Source organism: Capricornis sumatraensis, chromosome 3 (genome assembly GCF_032405125.1).
Source record: "Capricornis sumatraensis isolate serow.1 chromosome 3, serow.2, whole genome shotgun sequence".
Lineage (NCBI taxonomy): Eukaryota > Metazoa > Chordata > Mammalia > Artiodactyla > Bovidae > Capricornis > Capricornis sumatraensis.
This window is the reverse complement of record NC_091071.1, coordinates 40,601,957-40,619,096: the sequence shown is the minus strand read 5'-3', so window position 1 is coordinate 40,619,096 and position 17,140 is coordinate 40,601,957. Positions and strand designations below refer to the sequence as shown.

At 60.7% G+C, this 17,140-nt stretch overlaps 2 protein-coding genes across 3 annotated transcripts; both read left to right on the top strand.

Annotated features, from left to right (window-relative positions):
* The first annotated feature begins 4,540 nt into the window (after window positions 1-4,540).
* Window positions 4,541-13,895, top strand: E4F1 (E4F transcription factor 1). Of its 2 annotated transcripts, XM_068967912.1 has the most exons (14): window positions 4,541-4,694; window positions 6,974-7,122; window positions 8,068-8,173; window positions 10,511-10,704; window positions 10,800-10,920; window positions 11,031-11,183; window positions 11,276-11,445; window positions 11,763-11,972; window positions 12,214-12,322; window positions 12,430-12,647; window positions 12,794-12,992; window positions 13,070-13,212; window positions 13,282-13,344; window positions 13,421-13,895. In XM_068967912.1, exons 1-14 carry the CDS (start codon window positions 4,541-4,543, stop codon window positions 13,775-13,777), a joined length of 2,346 nt encoding a protein of 781 aa, XP_068824013.1. In that variant the 3' UTR covers window positions 13,778-13,895. The 2 variants fall into 2 exon arrangements, with proteins under 2 accessions (XP_068824013.1, XP_068824014.1); XM_068967913.1 differs by lacking the exons at window positions 12,214-12,322; window positions 12,430-12,647 and having other exon boundaries at window positions 11,763-11,824; window positions 12,850-12,992.
* Window positions 13,896-15,101: 1,206 nt separating this feature from the next.
* On the top strand, window positions 15,102-16,802 carry DNASE1L2 (deoxyribonuclease 1 like 2). Its single transcript, XM_068968380.1, has 7 exons — window positions 15,102-15,245; window positions 15,338-15,426; window positions 15,521-15,604; window positions 15,684-15,784; window positions 15,893-16,005; window positions 16,121-16,372; window positions 16,749-16,802. The coding sequence occupies exons 1-7, from the start codon at window positions 15,102-15,104 to the stop codon at window positions 16,800-16,802; spliced, it is 837 nt and encodes a 278-aa protein (XP_068824481.1).
* Window positions 16,803-17,140: the final 338 nt, after the last annotated feature.

Here is a 17,140-nt window from a genome sequence, read left to right as displayed (position 1 = left end):
AATGCCCCTATGAAGGTTCTTCCTACATGTTCATTTCCAGACACAGGCCCTCATTTCTCTTGGGTAGACACTTAGACGTGGAATTGCCAGTTCATACAGTCGGTGTAGTTTTCTCATTACTTTCACTAGGCCCAGGGAGCAGACCAGCAGGTCCCAGCTTCCCAAGCACTCACCCTGTGCCAGGCGATCCAGACCTCCAGTGTGTCAAATCTCTGCTCCTCTCTTGGGTCCCTAATCTCCATAGTCTACTCTGCCTCACCCCCAAACCCATGAGGTAAAGCCAGTAACCTCAGTACCCTTAAGGCCCTGCTTGTTCCCCTATGGCCTGTTGTTTGGTCTTGGCTGGTCTGGGAACCGCTTGAGGACAGGGACCATGGGCCGTAAGGGCATGGTATACAGTGTTCCTGCCTGGTGTACCCACTAGCTAGGAGTAGCTAGTACCCACTAGCACCTTCCTTCTGTGTCTTCCCGTTCAGTTTCATTGGTGGATCTGGCCATGGGAAGAATTGATTTGACAGGAGGTCACAAATCCCGCTTTGCCACCCAGAGGCAGTGTGTGTGGCTCACTGGCAGGAGTGGGAGACACCGCTCTGTCTCGCCAGGGCTGGCTGGCGCAGTACTTGCTGGCTGCCTTGGTTTACTGGCAGTCAGTAAGTATCTAGGCACTGAGCGCTGCACTACCTTGTCAGAATCACAGGACAACTCCCAGAGGCGGGGATGATTAATGTCCCCATTTATAGATGAGGAACGTGAGCCACAGACAGTCACCAACTGGACAGTGCAAAGTTGGGATTAAACTCAGTTGACCCCAAAACTGAGCTCTGCTTTAACATCCCCTGTAGGTTGTAGGGTCTGAGTTGGCATGGCAGGAGAGGTGGAATGGCCAGTATCAAGAGAGGGGATGGTTATGGACAAGGTCCTGAAGGAGGCTGGAAGGGATGGCACCCTTTAGTGGGGAGGACTGTCCCTGGAAGAGTGGCGATACGTCTGGATGGGAGAGGTGCACAGCATGATGGCTTTGTGTCCCTGACACACAGTAGGTGCTCAGTGTATACCTGCCAATGGACAGTGCCAGGGTCCTCCCAAGTGAGGAAGCTGGACCACAAGCAGAGTGGGGCATGGACTTAGATGGTTCAAGGACATACAGTAATCTTCATAGCAGTCCATGCATTTAAATTGTATTAGAGAACTTCCCTGGTGGCCCAGTAGTTAGGAATCCGCATGCCAATGCAGGAAACAGGTTTGATCCCTGGTCCAGGACGATTCTACATGCTGCGGGGCAACTAAGCCCACATGCCACAACTACTGAGCCCACGCTCTAGGGCCTGAGAGCCGCAACTATGGAAGCCCGTGCACCATGGAGCCCGTGCTCTGCAACAAGCGAAGCCACCACAATGAGACACCTGCACACTGCTGCTAGAGAGTAATCCCAGCTCTTTGCAACTAGAGAAAGTCTGCATGCAGAAATGAAGACCCAGCATAGCCAAAAGTAAATAAATGATCTAAATTATATTTGAAACTACCAATAGCCATTAAATCTGTGTTTTCACAGATGTTCTCCTTTCTAATGAGCTAAGCAAAAAAAAAAAGGGGGGGGGGAAGCCATTGAAAAAGGACTGAAGGGAATTCCCTGGCAGTCTAGCGGTTAAAACTACAAGACTTCGTTGCCAAGGGTGTGGGTTTAATCCCTGGTTGGGGAGCAAAGATCCCACAGTATGCACCTGCGGCCAAAACAAAACAAACAAAAACTCTTTAAAACAAAGAAAAGGGACTGAAGTGGCAAAAAAAAAAAAAAAAAAAAAAAGGTGGGGGGGAGAATGCAACTTAAATACTTCTCAACGTGGGATTGGTTGAGTAAATATAAGTACATCCGAGGATTGGAGATTAGCCACGATCACAGAGGGTGATGGGTTTCCCTGGTGGCTCTCGGAAAAAGATCTGTCTGCCAATATAGGAGATGCAGGATCGATCCCTAGGTCAGGAAGATCCCCTGGAGAAGGAAATGGCAACCCATTCAAGTATTCTTGCCTGGAGAATTCCATGGACAGAGGAGCCTGGTGGGCTACAGTGCATGGGATTGCAAAGAGTCAGACAGGACTTAGCAACGAACACTTTCACTTTCACTTTGGAGGGTGATGGAGTTTTTGTCAGGCTTTGGCCATAGATAGGCTAGTGTCAACAGTCAAACACACAGTGTGCAGCTGGAGCCCATGTGAGGGCAGGGTGGGAGAGGAGGCCACCTGGGGGAAGGGAGACTTTGGGGAAGGGACTGCCCTGGCCACTCTGCCTTCCAGGGACTTCAGGCCTATCAACTCCTGTGTCTATTGTCTGCCTAGGCTTCAGCTGAAGTGGGGCCCAGAGCTTCCCGGATCGGGATTTCCTTTTCTGACCCCTAGAGAGTAACTAGGCAGGAGCCCTGACCTGTTGCTGAGAACTCTGTCACACAGGTTCTGGAGCACGGAGCAGGGCAGGCTGTCGGTCTCCTCTGGGCCACCTCCTCCTCCTGTCCACCCACACCCAGGCTGTGCTCTGTCTTTGAAGTCTGCCCCCATTCCATTTCTCTGGGGGTTTCCCTCTACCTCTCTGCTGCTGGCTCTCCCATCACTCCCAAGAACATCCTCAAGAGAGGTGTCCTGGTCCTTTCTTCTCAGGTGCTTCCCAGATGCCTCCTGCAGCAGAAGCACCCACCTGCTCCTCCTCCTGTTTGTCCCTCTCAGAGACTGTCTTCCTTGCCCAGCTTGTCAGAAGGATCCTTCTAAAACACTGTCACTCCCTCTGCTTAAACCCCTGCAACGGTGAGCAAACCCCTTGCAGAAAGCAGCCCCATTGTTACCCTGGCCTGACCTCTGGGGATCTAACCTGTGTCTCACACATCCCAGCTCCTGCCAGGTGCAGAAGGGTCCTGGGTTCCTGAGCTGGGCAGCCTCAGAATGGGGATGTCTCTGCTGGTGCCCTTCCTGGGGCAGAGCTGCCCACTCTCTGCCCGGGCCCTTGTATCCCTGCTTGGTTTCCCCCAGAGACTGTCCATTCTGGAGGGATGGGGTCGGACTCACCTGAGTCTCCAGCACTGAGCTGAGCCACGGAGAATAACTAAGCTGAGAGAGCACACCCTCTGACTTTCTAGCCCAAGACTCTGGACAGACCTCTGGCCAGCACTTGGGCAAGTGTTCCATCAGTTCTTGAAGTTTCTTCATTTTCAAAATGGGGATGATTGGTATCTTCAATGAGAAAATCCTGTAAAACACTTAGCTTCAAAAAACTACTTAAATACTACCTTAAAAAGAATTAAAAAAATTTGTATGCTCATGTTCATAGCAGCACCATTTACAATCATAGAAAAGGTGGAAACAACCCAAATAGGCAAAGGGAAAATTGGTCTATTCATATAATTGAATATTATTCACCCATCAAAAGAAATGAAGTACTGCTGTATGCTACAACCTGAATGAACCTCAAAAACATCACGCTAAGTAAAGGACTGCTGCTGCTACTGCTGCTGCTAAGTCTCTTCAGTCCAGGCAAGAACACTGGAGTGGGTTGCCATTTCCTTCTCCAGTGCATGAAGGTGAAAAGTGAAAGCGAAGTCGCTCAGTTGTGTCCGACTCTTCGAAACCCCATGGGCTGCAGCCCACCAGGCTACCCCGTCCATGGGATTTTCCAGGCAAGAGCACTGGAGTGGGGTGCCATTGCCTTCTCCCAAGTAAAGGACACGGGATGCAAAACATTACCATATGTAAAATTCTGATTATACGAAGTGTCCAGAAAATGCAAATCCACAGAGAAAGAGGTTTGCTAGGGGCTGAGGGAGGGGACAATGAGGGGTGACTGCCAGTGGGTACAGATTTTCTTTTGGAATAAAGACAACGTTCTGGAACTACATGTGGTGATAGTTGTACAACATTGTGAAGGCACTGTCACTAACGGTAAATTTTATGTGTACTTATCACAACTTGAAAACTATACAAAAGAATGAAAGAGTTAGTGAAGCCATCCCCAATTCGGGTTTTGTCCTTGGACTGTGTCAACCAGTAAGGGAGGCTCTGGCATCCGAGGGGGTCAGAGGCGGGCAGCGAGCACTACTCTACCGGTCCGATCTGGGGCAGTGTCCCGGCAGCGGCCCTCTAGAGCTCGAATCCCGGCAGCTGAACGCGCTCAGGGCCGAGCAGGAGGCGCCGCCAGGAGACCTGGCCGTCTCCTCAGGCTCTAGTGCCTAAATGCCACTTGTGCACGGCAGCCCCAGCATTTCAATTCAGGCGTGGCCCCGCCCCTCTCGCCCCTTGGCTCCGCCCCCCCGCCTGTCAGTCCTCTGCACCCTAATCACACCTCTCCTGGCAGTTCCGCCCGATGTTATGTCTCAACGCTTGGTCGGGCCTCTGCGCCTCCAGGCCACACCCTCGCAAGGTGCCCCGCCGCCTGCCCGTCAAACCCGCCCTGGCCCCGCCCCGTCGTCCTACTCTCTTCTCGCTCGCTCGCCTTGGCGCGGCCCGTTGTTATGACGACACGGTCGTAAATCCGCCATCTTCCTGCGGCGCGTTGCGACATGGAGGGCGCGATGGCAGTGCGGGTGACGGCCGCGCATACGGCAGAAGCCCGGGCCGAAGCCGGGCGGGAAGCGGGCGAGGGCGGGGTCGCGGCGGCGGCGGCCTTGGCCCCTGGTGGCTTTCTCGGCCTCCCGGCGCCCTTCAGCGAGGAAGGTAACAGGGCCGCACGGGGCCGGGCGCGGCCGGGTTGGGGGCGGCTCAGCCTGGCTGGTGGAGGCCCCGACGGCCTGAGCTGCGGGCGCGACACACCCTCCCGGGCCAGCTTCCCTGCAGACCTCGTGGGTCTCCGCGGGACGCCTCAGAGATTTCCACGAGCCCTCTGGTTTCCGGAGGCCCTCGGGCCTCACCCTGCGGGGCGCCGATCACTACCGGTGTGGGCTCCAGCGCCCACCGCGGATATTCACTGATGTCCAAGCCACACGGGCTGTCCGTGGAGACTTTGGTAATAGGCTCTGCCGCCTGCCGGCCCCGCTGGGGCCGTCTAGACAGGGCCCGGCCCTCCTCTGCGCCCCCTCCCACCTCACCTGACAGGCCACCAGGGCCCTAGCCGGGGTGTGGCTGAGGCTCCGGGTGGGCGGGGCCTCGGGTCTCTCCCGCACCCACAGGGAGGTGGCAGAGCCCAGTGCTGCAAAGGTGCAGGCCGCCCAGCCCCAGACCTGCCACGTTCTAGCTGTTTGATCTTGCGCAGGTGACCACATACTTCCATTTCCGCTTACAGAATGGAGACACCGGTGTTGACGATAATGTACGGAGCACTCATCCTGCCTCAGCCTTTTTCATTCTCAAGCCAGCCCTAGATGCCATTATTGTTATTGTTGTTGTTCCCATTTCGTGGATGAGGAAAATTGAGCTTCAAAGATGTGAAAGTGATCAGGTCACCCAGTTATTTAATACCACGTATTATTTGGATGCCAGGATTGTGTGACCCCTCAACACACTCCCTTAACTTCTGGGGCTCTGTCTCTGGTAGGATGGTGGTGAGACTCAAAGGAGAGCATGCACGTGCATCTCTGAGAGCAGTTCTGGGGACCCTTGAGGGCTGCATTCACAGGGGCGCTGATGACTTTTGGAGCCAGAATTCTGGTCTCTGCCCTCTGAGCCTGTCCCAGGAGACTCTAGACTGGGCCAGGCAGGCAGGGGTTGGCTGGTGATCCTGGGATGGTGGTCTTTGTTCCCACAGGGTTTGTATTCTCGGTACGTCTTTCCTTGCTCCTTCTTATTCCAGCTTGCATAGGGGCAGTACCACCTACCAAGGGGTCTCTTTGGAGCTTGCTATGCCCTGCTGGGCTTGCCCAGGGCTTTCTCTCAGGGTTACAGGGCTGGGAGTGTTCCCCTCTGCGGCGAGGATTCCTTTAATGGCAACATGCTGGTGCCGAGTCAGACTCGGTGAGTGGGCTGGGAGGATTAGGAGGGTGGAGGCACCTCAGTGCTTGGCCGGTGACTGTGTGCCATCTGAGGGGTGACCGCCCTTGCCAGGTGGCCTTCTGTGGGCGAGTCTCAGCTGTGGTTTGGCCCTTTGTTCATTAATCCAGTAGGCATCATCTGGGCTCCTTCTGTGCTCCAGCCTGGGTTTGACCTTGAAGTGGGATTGCACATGAGGCGGTGGGAATGGATAGACTCTTACAAAAGCAGAAGGAACATCTCCCATCCTGTGGTGCAAACAGCAGGGTGTCTGGGGTGGACCTTCAAGTTTAGGTTCTGGCCCCAACACTCAACAGCAGGGTACCCTTGATCTCAAGTTGTTTTTCTGGAGTGGGAATAGTCATTTCCATTTCTTCAGGGTGCTGGTCGGATTGGGTGATATCCCCAGGGAGGTGCCTGGCACACTGTAGGGAACTCAGTGAGCCAGAAGTCCTCCTGCAGAACCTGGGGCGGGGACTGGCTGGTAAGCCTCAATGGTGAGCGGCTCAGGGGCAATGGCCCCTGGCCCTGGAGTGTGGAGCCCCTCTGGGAAGCACCCCCTAGGCGTCTTCACCAGGGTAGGGAGGTGTTGCCCGCTTGGAACCAGTGAAGCGTCAGGTCAGAGTGAGAAAAGAGTGGGTGTGGGTCAGGGCGCCTCATCTGTCCCGTGTTTGCTGGGTGCTGGCCTCTCAGCTGGAATTGCACACACACCAAGTAGGCCGATTTTACAGATGATGAAACAGACCCAGACATGGCTGCTGAGCTGCCCGAGGGCACATGTGAACCCCGGGTCCTCCCCCGTTCCCAAACCAGCATGGCTGAATCCCCCTGCTTCCCAGCTGCTCCCTGGGCCTCTCTGCCCTCTTCTCTGAAGTAGGGGCTTTGGACCCTGATGCCCAAGTGGATGGTCAGGGCTGCCTCCTCCCATATGCAACTCTCCCTGGGGTGGGCCCCTGTTCTAATGCCACCCCTGGATGGGTGTGCCTAGGACTGGAACCCCCCCAGTCCCCCTGACCGTGGGCACCTTGCAGATGAGGACGACGTACACAGATGCGGCCGCTGCCAGGCAGAGTTCACCGCCCTGGAGAACTTCGTTCAGCACAAGCTCCAGAAGGCCTGCCAGCGGGCGCCTCAGGAGGCCCTGCCCGCCACCCCGGCGGCTGCGCTGCTGGGTCGGGAGGTGAGCCCCCCCCACCATCGCACACAGGTGTGCACACACGTCCCTGCCCCTCATCTGAGAGCAAGATGAGGAGGTGGTGGCGTGGCAGGACACACCCATGCAGCTGGGTCCCTGTGACATGAGGGCGGGCAGAGGGTGGCATCCGGTCGTGGCTTGGGGGTGCTCTGGGCTCCCCTGGTCGGCCTGGGATACTGGCCTGCTCAGCAGCCTCTGTGTGGAGCCCGCGCTTTGGGGACTGGGGTCTCTCCTTCCTTGAGGCCCATCCTGACTCAGGGACATCACGATGGCTTTTGTCCTTCTGTCTGCCCTCCTGGCCTATACATGTGGTTTCTGGGGATCCCACAAACGAAGCGTGGCTCTGTCGTGAAAACGGCCACCTTTGTTTGCACGCCGTGTGTACCGGAGCTGTGCACAGTCTTACGAGGTCCGTGGCGCCCTCGTGGGCTGCGCGCTTTTGACATCCTAAGCCTACCGGAGTGGGCGAGGACAGTCCGAGAGAAGTCAGTGCCTCCGGTCACCCTGGGAGGGCCCGAGGACGGGGCCCAGAGTCATCTTGCTCTGCCCTGTGGTCTTTCCTACCCCTCCCCGGGGTGTCTTCTTCTTCGGGAGGGTCCCCAGCCCCTTTCCTCTGGGGGCCCTTTCTCCTGACCTACTGGCTGGGCCGGTGGGTGGGAGTCCTCCTTTCCTCTCTGTAGAGGCTCTGCTGGAGCTTCTGGTCACTTCATCCTGGAGTCCTTCCCGGGCTGCTCAGGGCTTCGCGTGGAGCCCTCGTTGGCCAGAGGCATTGGAGTGATGGGGCTGACCTCTGGGCCCGGGGTGAGGGGTTCAGGCTGGGAGCAGACTGGTAGCAGTGCTTTGGAGGGGAGATGCGAGCCCCCAGGTGGACGCACACCTGAGCCCTAGAGCCTGAAGACGGGTCTCCTCCATCCCTCCGTCCCATGGCAGGTGGCGCCAGGAGCGGCCGGCTCAGAGGAGCCCATCACCGTGGCCCACATCGTGGTGGAGGCGGCCACACTCGCAGGAGACATCAACCACTCGCCTGACATAGTTGGTAAGCCGGTCTGGCCCCACCGTGGCTGTCCACGCGCGGCTTTCTCAGCACTGATCCAGTAGTCGTCTGTGGGCAGGGCTGGGACCTCTGCTGCCCATGCCCGTCTGTTGTCCTGGGAGCGGGGCCTGGCTGAGGAGGGGCTTGGGCCCTGTGTGCGCCTTCTCAGGGTAGGGCCTGCCGGAGGAGCGAGCATTGCGCACCAGGCCCCGCCCTGCCCTGAAAGGGGAGCCAGAGACTGGCAGCCCCGAGGGAATGCTGGGCCTTGGGGCAGCTTCGCTTTGTGCACAGACCACGAGCTGGCTGCTCTCCCCTGCTGTGTCCCCAGACTCTCTGCCCTGGTCCTTCCAGAATCTTCCCCACTTTTCTGCCAGCCCTCACCCTGGCCCCGGTGCCTGCTCCCGACCCACCGTCAGCTCTGGAGGGTCAGGCTGGGGTGTGCGTGGGCGCCCTGGCTCAGCCCCAACCTGCTGCCTGGCCCTGGCCGTCACCTCCCTGGCGCTTCCTCCCTCCAGCAGTTCCCACCCTGCTTCCCACACGGCTTTGGCTGTTAAGAGCGTGCAACGCCAAGTCACGATCTTTGATGGCTTTTTTAAAGCCGAAGTGTCTCATTGATGTGCAGGAGGGGAGGGGCCATTGGGAGGTCTGGGTGGGGTCACGTGCTCCTTTACAGGGGACAGGGAGCGTGCCGCTGGGCCATTCAAAGGGCAGCCTGAGGGGCCCGGTGGCTGGGTGTGAGCGTGGCAGCAGAGAGGCTGGGTTGGCCTGATGCCACTGGAGGTGGGGAAGGAAATGGGCAGGGGCTGTGGAAGGTACGCGAGTCGGTAGCTGGACAGGAAGGTTTGGGTGATGAGGAGAACTTGGCCTTGGGAGGCCCTGGGGACCAGCTGGGGCAGGAAGAGGGGTGGAGGTGGCCTGGGGGACGGGGACCTCAGAGCAGGCAGCCTCCCTCTCTCCAGGGAGGCCGTGGGACCTGTCCCTGTTTCCATGCCGCCTTTCCCCCAACATTCCTGTGGACGAGGACGGTTGCCTGCCGCTCCTCCAGGACAGGAGTGTGGACGTGTGGGGCAGGGCTGGGCTCCAGCCCTGATGTGGCATTTGGTTTCTGGGTGGGAGGGTGTCATGTGGGGAAACGCATGCCCTAGATTCAGGTAGCACCTCCAGGCTCTGGCACCCTGGAAGCCCTGCCTGCCACCCAGCCTCCAGCTGGCCCAACCCTACACTCCAGGGGCTCCTCTCCGGGCACCCTCTGCCTCTCTTGCCCCCGGGAGTTTCCCTTCTGCAGACGTCCTGGGTGGCCCAGATGTCCCCCTGGCTCAATGATCTGGAGCCCAGGCCAGAGTCCTGAACCGCCAGCTGCTGGCATCATCCTAGGATGGTTCCCAGCCCTCGCAGGACCGGCGCATGGTTCACGGGGACCACACAGGTTTCAGATACTCACTCCAGGTCCCCTGCCTCTTCCTTGGGACCAAACTTGCTTTTCATCTCTGGCCCCGGGGCAACCACGATTGCCCTTCTCCAACCCTTCCATCTGCTGTGTGACACTCAGACTCAGGTCTGAGCCTGGCGGAAGGCCCTGTTCTTTTAGGAATTCGCCTCTGGGGTGGAGGGAGGCTGTCAGCCCCGCAGGAGTGCCAGATGCCCTAATTGTTTCTGAGTCACGGAGCTTCCGTTCTGTTTTGGAAGAATGGCTTGTCAAAACACGACGCCGGCCTGAGTGAGATGGTTTCTAAGAAGCGGCTTCATAGCCGTTTTCCACACGTCATCTTCCTGAGCAGAAATGAAGTATGTTTACAGCTTAGTTTTGAACATTGTCATATTTCTTCAACACCCACGAGAGCTGAAAGGCCCAACTGCAAAGGCCCAGCTTCCTTGCCCTGACTGTCCCAGGTGTGTCCGGAGTGATCACTCTCCAGGCGGGTCCCTGGCCCACCTGCCTTGAAACCCATGCTGGTGGGCAGTCTCAGGGGTGTTTCCTCTTCACGTTAGCAGGAACCAGGGAGGTAGGCTGGCCTGTTCACTGCCTCTGCACCGGTGCTCGGCTGCCCTTGGGGACAGCAGGAAGCCTGTGCATGTCTTGTCCTGTGTGCCTCTTTGCTGGGGGCAGGGCATCTGTGTTCACATCTTGGCTAACTGTGTTCCAGAGGCCTGGAGCTCCTCTGGGCTGCCCCATGGAGTCTGAGCATCCCTTCCCGCCATCCCTTCTGGCCAAGCAGGTGACGTGTGCTGGGCTGGAGTCAGTTGAGACGAACCCCCTGACCCCAGCAGGGTCCTCAGGCTCCATCCGAGGGCGGCAGGGCTGGTGGATCCCGGGGCTCAGGGCACTCTCCCTCTCCTCAGGAGGTGGACACATCAAAGAGGTCATCGTGGCCTCAGAGGCGGAGCCGGGGGACAGCGAGGTGGCCGAGGGCCCAGGCAGCCCCAGCCGGCGGGGGCCCGGGCTCGCTGCAGAGGGCGAGCAGACCCAGGTCAAACTGCTGGTGAACAAAGATGGCCGCTACGTGTGCATGCTTTGCCACAAGACCTTCAAGACGGTGAGGCCCCGGGGCCACGGGCGCCAGTGGGGAGCCGGGCCTCCGGCCCCTCCCTCTCTGAGCGGTGCCTGAGCCTTGCCACCCCTCCCACACAGGGCAGTATCCTCAAGGCCCACATGGTCACGCACAGCAGCCGCAAGGACCATGAATGCAAACTGTGTGGGGCTTCCTTCCGGACCAAAGGCTCGCTCATCCGGCATCACCGGAGGCACACAGGTGAGCCAGCCTCAGCTCGCTGACGCTGGCCCCGGGGGCTCGGCTCCTGGGCTTTGTGGCCCCTGACTCCTGGAGATGTGAGGCCGGGGCTGACACCGCTCTCTCCGCAGACGAGCGCCCCTATAAGTGTGCCAAGTGTGGGAAGAGCTTCCGGGAGTCGGGGGCACTGACCCGGCACCTGAAGTCTCTCACCCCGTGTACAGAGAAAATCCGCTTCAGCATGAGCAAAGACGTGGTCGTCGGCAAAGAGGACGTGCCCGCAGGTCAGCCTGGGGGCCTCTGCGGCCGGCCCTGGTTGCTCTCGGTACACCCTGCTCCATGTGTCCTCATGGGCTCTCTTGATTCTGCCTTAAAGGGTCCGGTGCCTCCACTGTGGGGGCTGTCACCCCATCGTCGGTGGCAGGTGAGCCCATGGAGACGTCGCCGGTGATTCACCTGGTGACAGATGCCAAGGGCACCGTCATCCATGAAGTCCACGTCCAGATGCAAGAGCTTCCCCTGGGCATGAAGGCCCTCACCCCGGAGGTGGGGGCAGGTCAGGGGCAGCCCTTGTCTGCTCAGTCCGGGCCCTGTTCTGGGCACCAGCTCCGCTAGGAATGGGACTGACCTGGGGCTGCCTTCCTGGCACTCGGTCTGGTTGCAGGGGAAGGGAGATGAGAGACCAAGGTTGTGGCCGGGAGTGGTGAGGGGGAGTGGGCTGGGGGCCAGGGCAGGTGCAGGGAGCCTTCCCACGTGAAGGCGCTAGGTGTGCATGGGGCCCTGGGGTGGCCCTCCGTGGAGCTGGCAGGAGGTGCCGAGTGCTGGACTGCCTGGCCAGCCCCCTCCCTCTGCCTCCCCTGCAGCCCACCAGCCCCCAGGAGCTTCCCTGCTCCAGTGAGGGTGGCCGAGAGAACCTTCTGCACCAAGCCATGCAGAACTCCGGCATTGTCCTCGAGCGGGCCCCAGGGGAGGAGGGGACCTTGGGGCCAGCCACCCCCACCGTATCCAATCCCCAGTCGCCAGGAGACGCTGCCCCGGAACTGCCGCTGCTAGAGGTGGAGCAGGCGGAGACAGTAGGTCCCTGCCCCATGGTGGGCTGCTTCTAGGGGGGCTGGACCTGGGGTGCCAAGTCACACGCTAGCCCGGCCACTGCTGGCTCCCTGGCCATCCTGGCGGTGGGAAGCTCCTCACCGTGTGCAGTGACTCGTCCCCTGAACTGCTTACCACCTCCCAGGGTGGGGGTGCCTCGGTGTGACTCCGGCCCTGCTGATGGGGTGCAGCCATGGGTGCTGGAGGGGTGCTGTGGTCCCCCAGCAGGTGGCTGGCGAGGCCTTGTCTGTGCCCAGGACCCACCCGTGCCCTCAGTGCAGTGAGACCTTCCCAACGGCAGCCACCTTGGAGGCCCACAAAAGAGGCCATGCAGGTGGGTGGCGGGGTGACTGTCCTGGACAGCTGCGGGCGCAGGGTGGCCAGTGGCTAGTGTGGGGCCCTCGGGTGATGGTCCCAGCCTGACGTGGAGCATGCCCGCAGGGCCGAGGCCCTTCACGTGCCCGCAGTGTGGCAAGTCCTTCCCCAAGGCCTACCTGCTCAAGAAGCACCAGGAGGTCCACGTGCACGAGCGCCGCTTCCGCTGCGGCGACTGCGGGAAGCTCTACAAGACCATCGCCCACGTCCGTGGCCACCGGCGCGTCCACTCAGATGAGCGGCCCTATCCCTGTCCTGAGTGCGGCAAGCGCTACAAGACCAAGGTGGGTCCTGGCCCCCTGCCCATGGCTGTCCACTCCCTGAGCCCGCTCTGTCCCTGGTTCCCTGCCCCCTCGCCCTGGCCTGGGTCCTCAGAGGGGGCTGGCTGAGCCAAGGCCAGGCCGGCCCTGATGGGGGGCAGTCTCCGCAGAATGCCCAGCAGGTGCATTTCCGGACACACCTGGAGGAGAAGCCGCATGTGTGCCCGTTCTGCAGCCGCGGCTTCCGGGAGAAGGGCTCGCTGGTGCGGCACGTGCGGCATCACACAGGGGAGAAGCCTTTCAAGTGCTACAAGTGTGGCCGTGGCTTCGCCGAGCATGGCACGCTCAACCGGCACCTGCGGACCAAAGGTAGGGCCGGGAGCTGGCAGGCGGGGTTTGGGGGGATGCCCACAACCAGCACTGACTGACTGAGTTCTCCGCCACAGGGGGCTGCCTGCTAGAGGTGGAGGAGCTGCTGGTGTCCGAGGAGAGCCCCACTGCGGCCGCCGCCGTCCTGACCGACGACCCACACACTGTGTTGGTTGAGTTCTCATCCGTGGTAGCCGACACGCAGGAGTACATCATTGAGGTGGGCGGGGGCCCGCCGGGCTGGGGTGAGGCCTGGGGAGGGCAGGGCTGACCTCTGACCCCCATCCAGGCCACCGCAGATGATGCAGAGACCAGCGAAGCCACAGAGATCATCGAGGGCACCCAGACGGAGGTGAGGGGCTGGGGGACGGGCGGAGGGGCAGCCTGGCACGCTCCTCGGACTCGGGCTGAGCCATGGGCCACCACAGGTGGACAGTCACATCATGAAGGTGGTGCAGCAGATAGTGCACCAGGCCAGCGCTGGGCACCAGATCATCGTGCAGAACGTGACCATGGACCAGGAGGCGCGGCTGGGCCCGGAGGCGGCCGCTGCCGACACCATCACCATCGCCACCCCCGAAAGCCTGACGGAGCAGGTGGCCATGACGCTGGCCTCGGCCATCAGCGAGGGCACTGTGCTCACGGCCCGCTCGGGCACCAGTGGCGCCGAGCAGGCCACTGTGACCATGGTTTCGTCCGAGGACATTGAGATCCTGGAGCATGCTGGCGAGCTAGTTATCGCCTCCCCAGAGGGCCAGCTTGAGGTGCAGACGGTCATTGTCTAAGCACGGGCACCTGCAGGGGCTGGCGGGCCGGTCTGGGGCAGGAGCTGAGGACCTTGGGTTCCCTGCCCGTACTTGCCTGGCTGAGTACAGGCAAGAGGGGCTTAGAACTCAGACTTTGAGAGGCGATACGGGAGTGTAAATAGAGTTTTTGGTTGCTTTACAATAAAATGTGAAAATCCACCGCTTGTGATGTTGTGGCATTAGCAGCCTCAGGGGCTGGTGTCTGGCAGTTCCCCCCAGGGCAGTCCCTGCCTGCCCAGGCCACCCTCAAGGCTCTGGTGCCTGGCCAGTCCACCCAGGGTTCCCATGGGGCTGGCGGCACCTTGGCGATGTGTGGGTGTCATTGGCATGTGGACAGGCAGCCTCTTGCCTCTGCCCTGCTCAGCTGGAGCCGTGACCCCCACTTCCTGTGGCCCATCAAAGTGGGTGGGTGGGGATGCTGCTTGCTGGGGAATGAGGCCGGGAGAGCCAGGAGTCTTGGCTTTATCCCTGAAGTGATGACATGGAGAAGCAGCAGAAGATGCGGGGCTGTAAACAGGGCTGGTCTTTCCTGATTGGGTGGCCTTCGTTTCCCTGCGGGGATGCAGCTTGAAGGAGATTCTGGGCGACCTAGTTTCTCGGGGGTGGGGACAAGAGGAAGCCCTGGACTGTGGGCATGGCTGGCCCTCTTTTCCAGTCCCGATGCAGCTCTTGGGCTGGCAGAGCCATCTAAGCCCCTGTTCTGATGTGGGGGCCCCAGATCAGTCTCAGGGTGGATGTCCTGCCTCGCTGTCCCCACCTCCCCCTGTGTGTGGGGGGGCAGTCCTCTGTAGAATGAGAGGCGAGAACCAGGAGTACAGCCACCAGCTTCATGGAGGGGGCGGGACACAGGCAGTCTGGCCCCTCCCTGGGCCAGGGCTACAAATACCCCTGGAGCCCGGGCACCAGCGCTGCTGTTGCACCAGCCCGTGCAGTCTGTCTTATGCCACAGACACACCCCTAGCCTGAACCTCAGACCTCTACTGGGACCCAGATCCTGAGTCTATCCACAGCCCTCAGGTGAGTGCGGTGTGGGAGTGCTGAGCGGGGGCTGGATGGGAATGGACTCCCAATATTTGGGCCTCAGTTTCCCCATGGAGGAGGAGAATGGACAAGGCTGTGAGCCCAGCAGCACCCTGGGGAGACCTGGAAAGAAGCACCCGGTGGAGATGCCTTCCTGCCGGCGGACTGTAGGCAGTAGAACCTGCCTGCCCCGGCTCACAGGGACAAGATGAAGAGTGGGCTGGTGTGTCCCACTCCAGGTCTGCGCTCACACCCGGCCGTGTCTGTCCCTCTAAGACCGCCCATGGGCGGGCCCCTGACCTTACTGGCCGCGCTCTGGGCGTTGGAGGCTGCCAGAGCCCAGGCGCTGCGCATAGGAGCTTTCAACATCCAGAGCTTCGGAGACAGCAAAGTGTCGGACCCGGGCTGCGGCGGCGTCATCGCGCAAGTGAGGCTGGGGGCCTGTGGCGGGGTCCCGGCTGGGCTCCTCGGGCTGATCTGCGGGGCGCCTGACCCTGCACCTGCTGGCTCCTCCCCCAGATCCTGGCTGGCTATGACGTCATGCTCGTGCAGGAGGTGCGAGACCCCGACTTGAGCGCCGTGTCCGCTCTCATAGAGCAGATCAACAGGTGCGGCGGGCAGGGCCCAGTGTGGCAAGCCCCGGCCCAGACCCCAGGTCTCGGAGCGATGCCTTGACCCCCGACCCGAATCCTATCTCCGCAGCGTGTCCAAGCACGAGTACAGCTTCGTGAGCAGTGAGCCCCTGGGTCGGGACCAGTATAAGGAAATGTACCTGTTTGTCTACAGGTGAGGGGAGGGGCCGCGGGGCGTGCGGAGCGGGGGTCCCCCTCACGTCGCCCACCCGTCCTTTACCCCCTGCCCCCAGGAAGGACACGGTGTCTGTCGTGGACACGTACCAGTACCCGGACGCCGAGGACGCCTTCAGCCGGGAGCCGTTCGTGGTCAAGTTCTCGGCACCCAGCTCCGGTGAGGCCCCGCCCCCCCCGCCGCCGCCGGCCCCGCCCCGCCCCGCCCCGCCCCGCCCCCGCAGGCCCCGCCCCTCCTCCGGCCCCTGACACCCAGCTCCTCCTGCAGCCGCCAAGGAGTTCGTGTTGATTCCGCTGCACGCGGCTCCGCACCATGCCGTGGCCGAGATCGACGCGCTCTACGACGTGTACCTGGACGTGATCGACAAGTGGGGGACCGACGTAAGCGCCCCGCGTCCGCAAGGCCCCGCCTCGCCCCCACGACCCCACCCGGGAGGGAGTCGTGCTCCTGGGTTGGCCACAGAGTCTCAGACCCGGCTCCCGCCGTGCCCCGCAGGACATCCTGTTTCTGGGCGACTTCAACGCCGACTGCAAATACGTGAGGGCGCAGGACTGGCCGGCCATCCGCCTGCGCAGCAGCGAGGTCTTCAAGTGGCTCATACCGGACAGCGCCGACACCACGGTGGGCAACTCGGACTGCGCTTACGACCGCATCGTGGTCTGCGGCTCCCACCTGCGCAAGACCCTGAAGCATCAGTCAGCCACCGTGCACGACTTCCAGGAGGAATTCGGCCTGGACCAGACTCAGGCAAGTGCTGGGGCCGGGGCGGGACAGGGGGCGAGGGCAGTGCTGGACCCGGATCCCAACCTCAGGGGATCAGGCACTCCCCTCCTTGCACTAGCGTTTCTAGAAAAGGCCCTTAGAGGTTCAGGTCTGGCCAAATGGAACAAACCTGGGGTAGCAGTGCAGGAAGCTCTTTCGTCCCTGGAGTGGGGTCCTGAGACTGTGCTCCCAGCCCACCCACAGGCCACACCTGGCGTATACGTCAACACCTCCCCCCAGATGCAGCGGTTTGTTTGGACACCCAGTGGGCCCCTTCCTGGATGGGGGGCAGTTTTCCGGGGTGGTGCTTGAGGGACTGGCTGCTCACCAGGGTCTCAGGCTTGGCCCCTTCACCCTCCAGGCCCTGACCATCAGTGACCATTTTCCTGTGGAGGTGACCCTCAAGTCCCACTGACAGCCCTGGGGCCTGGCTGGGGCACACTGCCTGCAGACTCTGGCCACAAGGAGCAAGCCCCACAGATCTCCTCCAGCGTGGCCAGCCAACCCCCAGCGAGTCTGCAGGGCAGAGGCAGCTGGGCCTGGACAAGTGATGGGACCACTCGGACCCCATTTCCCTATCTGTGAAATGGGCTGCCACCACCTACCTCATAAGGTTATGAGAAACATCTTCCAGCATGCTGGGCACGCAGCTGAGCTCGATAAACAGCACACACTCAGCCAGGGCCCCACACACATGTGGGCTCTGACTCCTCCAGGTTCCTTCTTAGGGCTCAGGACTTCTGGGACACAGAC

Bases quoted from the DNA above. Each gene is read 5' to 3' on its own strand.
- E4F1 (XM_068967912.1), top strand. From the start codon at position 4,541: ATGGAGGGCGCGATGGCAGTGCGGGTGACGGCCGCGCATACGGCAGAA. The intron at 4,695-6,973 runs GTAACAGGGCCG...GGCACCTTGCAG, and splicing joins GGCGCCCTTCAGCGAGGAAG to ATGAGGACGACGTACACAGA. The intron at 12,323-12,429 runs GTGGGTGGCGGG...GCATGCCCGCAG, and splicing joins CCACAAAAGAGGCCATGCAG to GGCCGAGGCCCTTCACGTGC.
- DNASE1L2 (XM_068968380.1), top strand. From the start codon at position 15,102: ATGGGCGGGCCCCTGACCTTACTGGCCGCGCTCTGGGCGTTGGAGGCT. The intron at 15,246-15,337 runs GTGAGGCTGGGG...CTCCTCCCCCAG, and splicing joins GCGGCGGCGTCATCGCGCAA to ATCCTGGCTGGCTATGACGT. The intron at 15,605-15,683 runs GTGAGGGGAGGG...CCCTGCCCCCAG, and splicing joins ATGTACCTGTTTGTCTACAG to GAAGGACACGGTGTCTGTCG.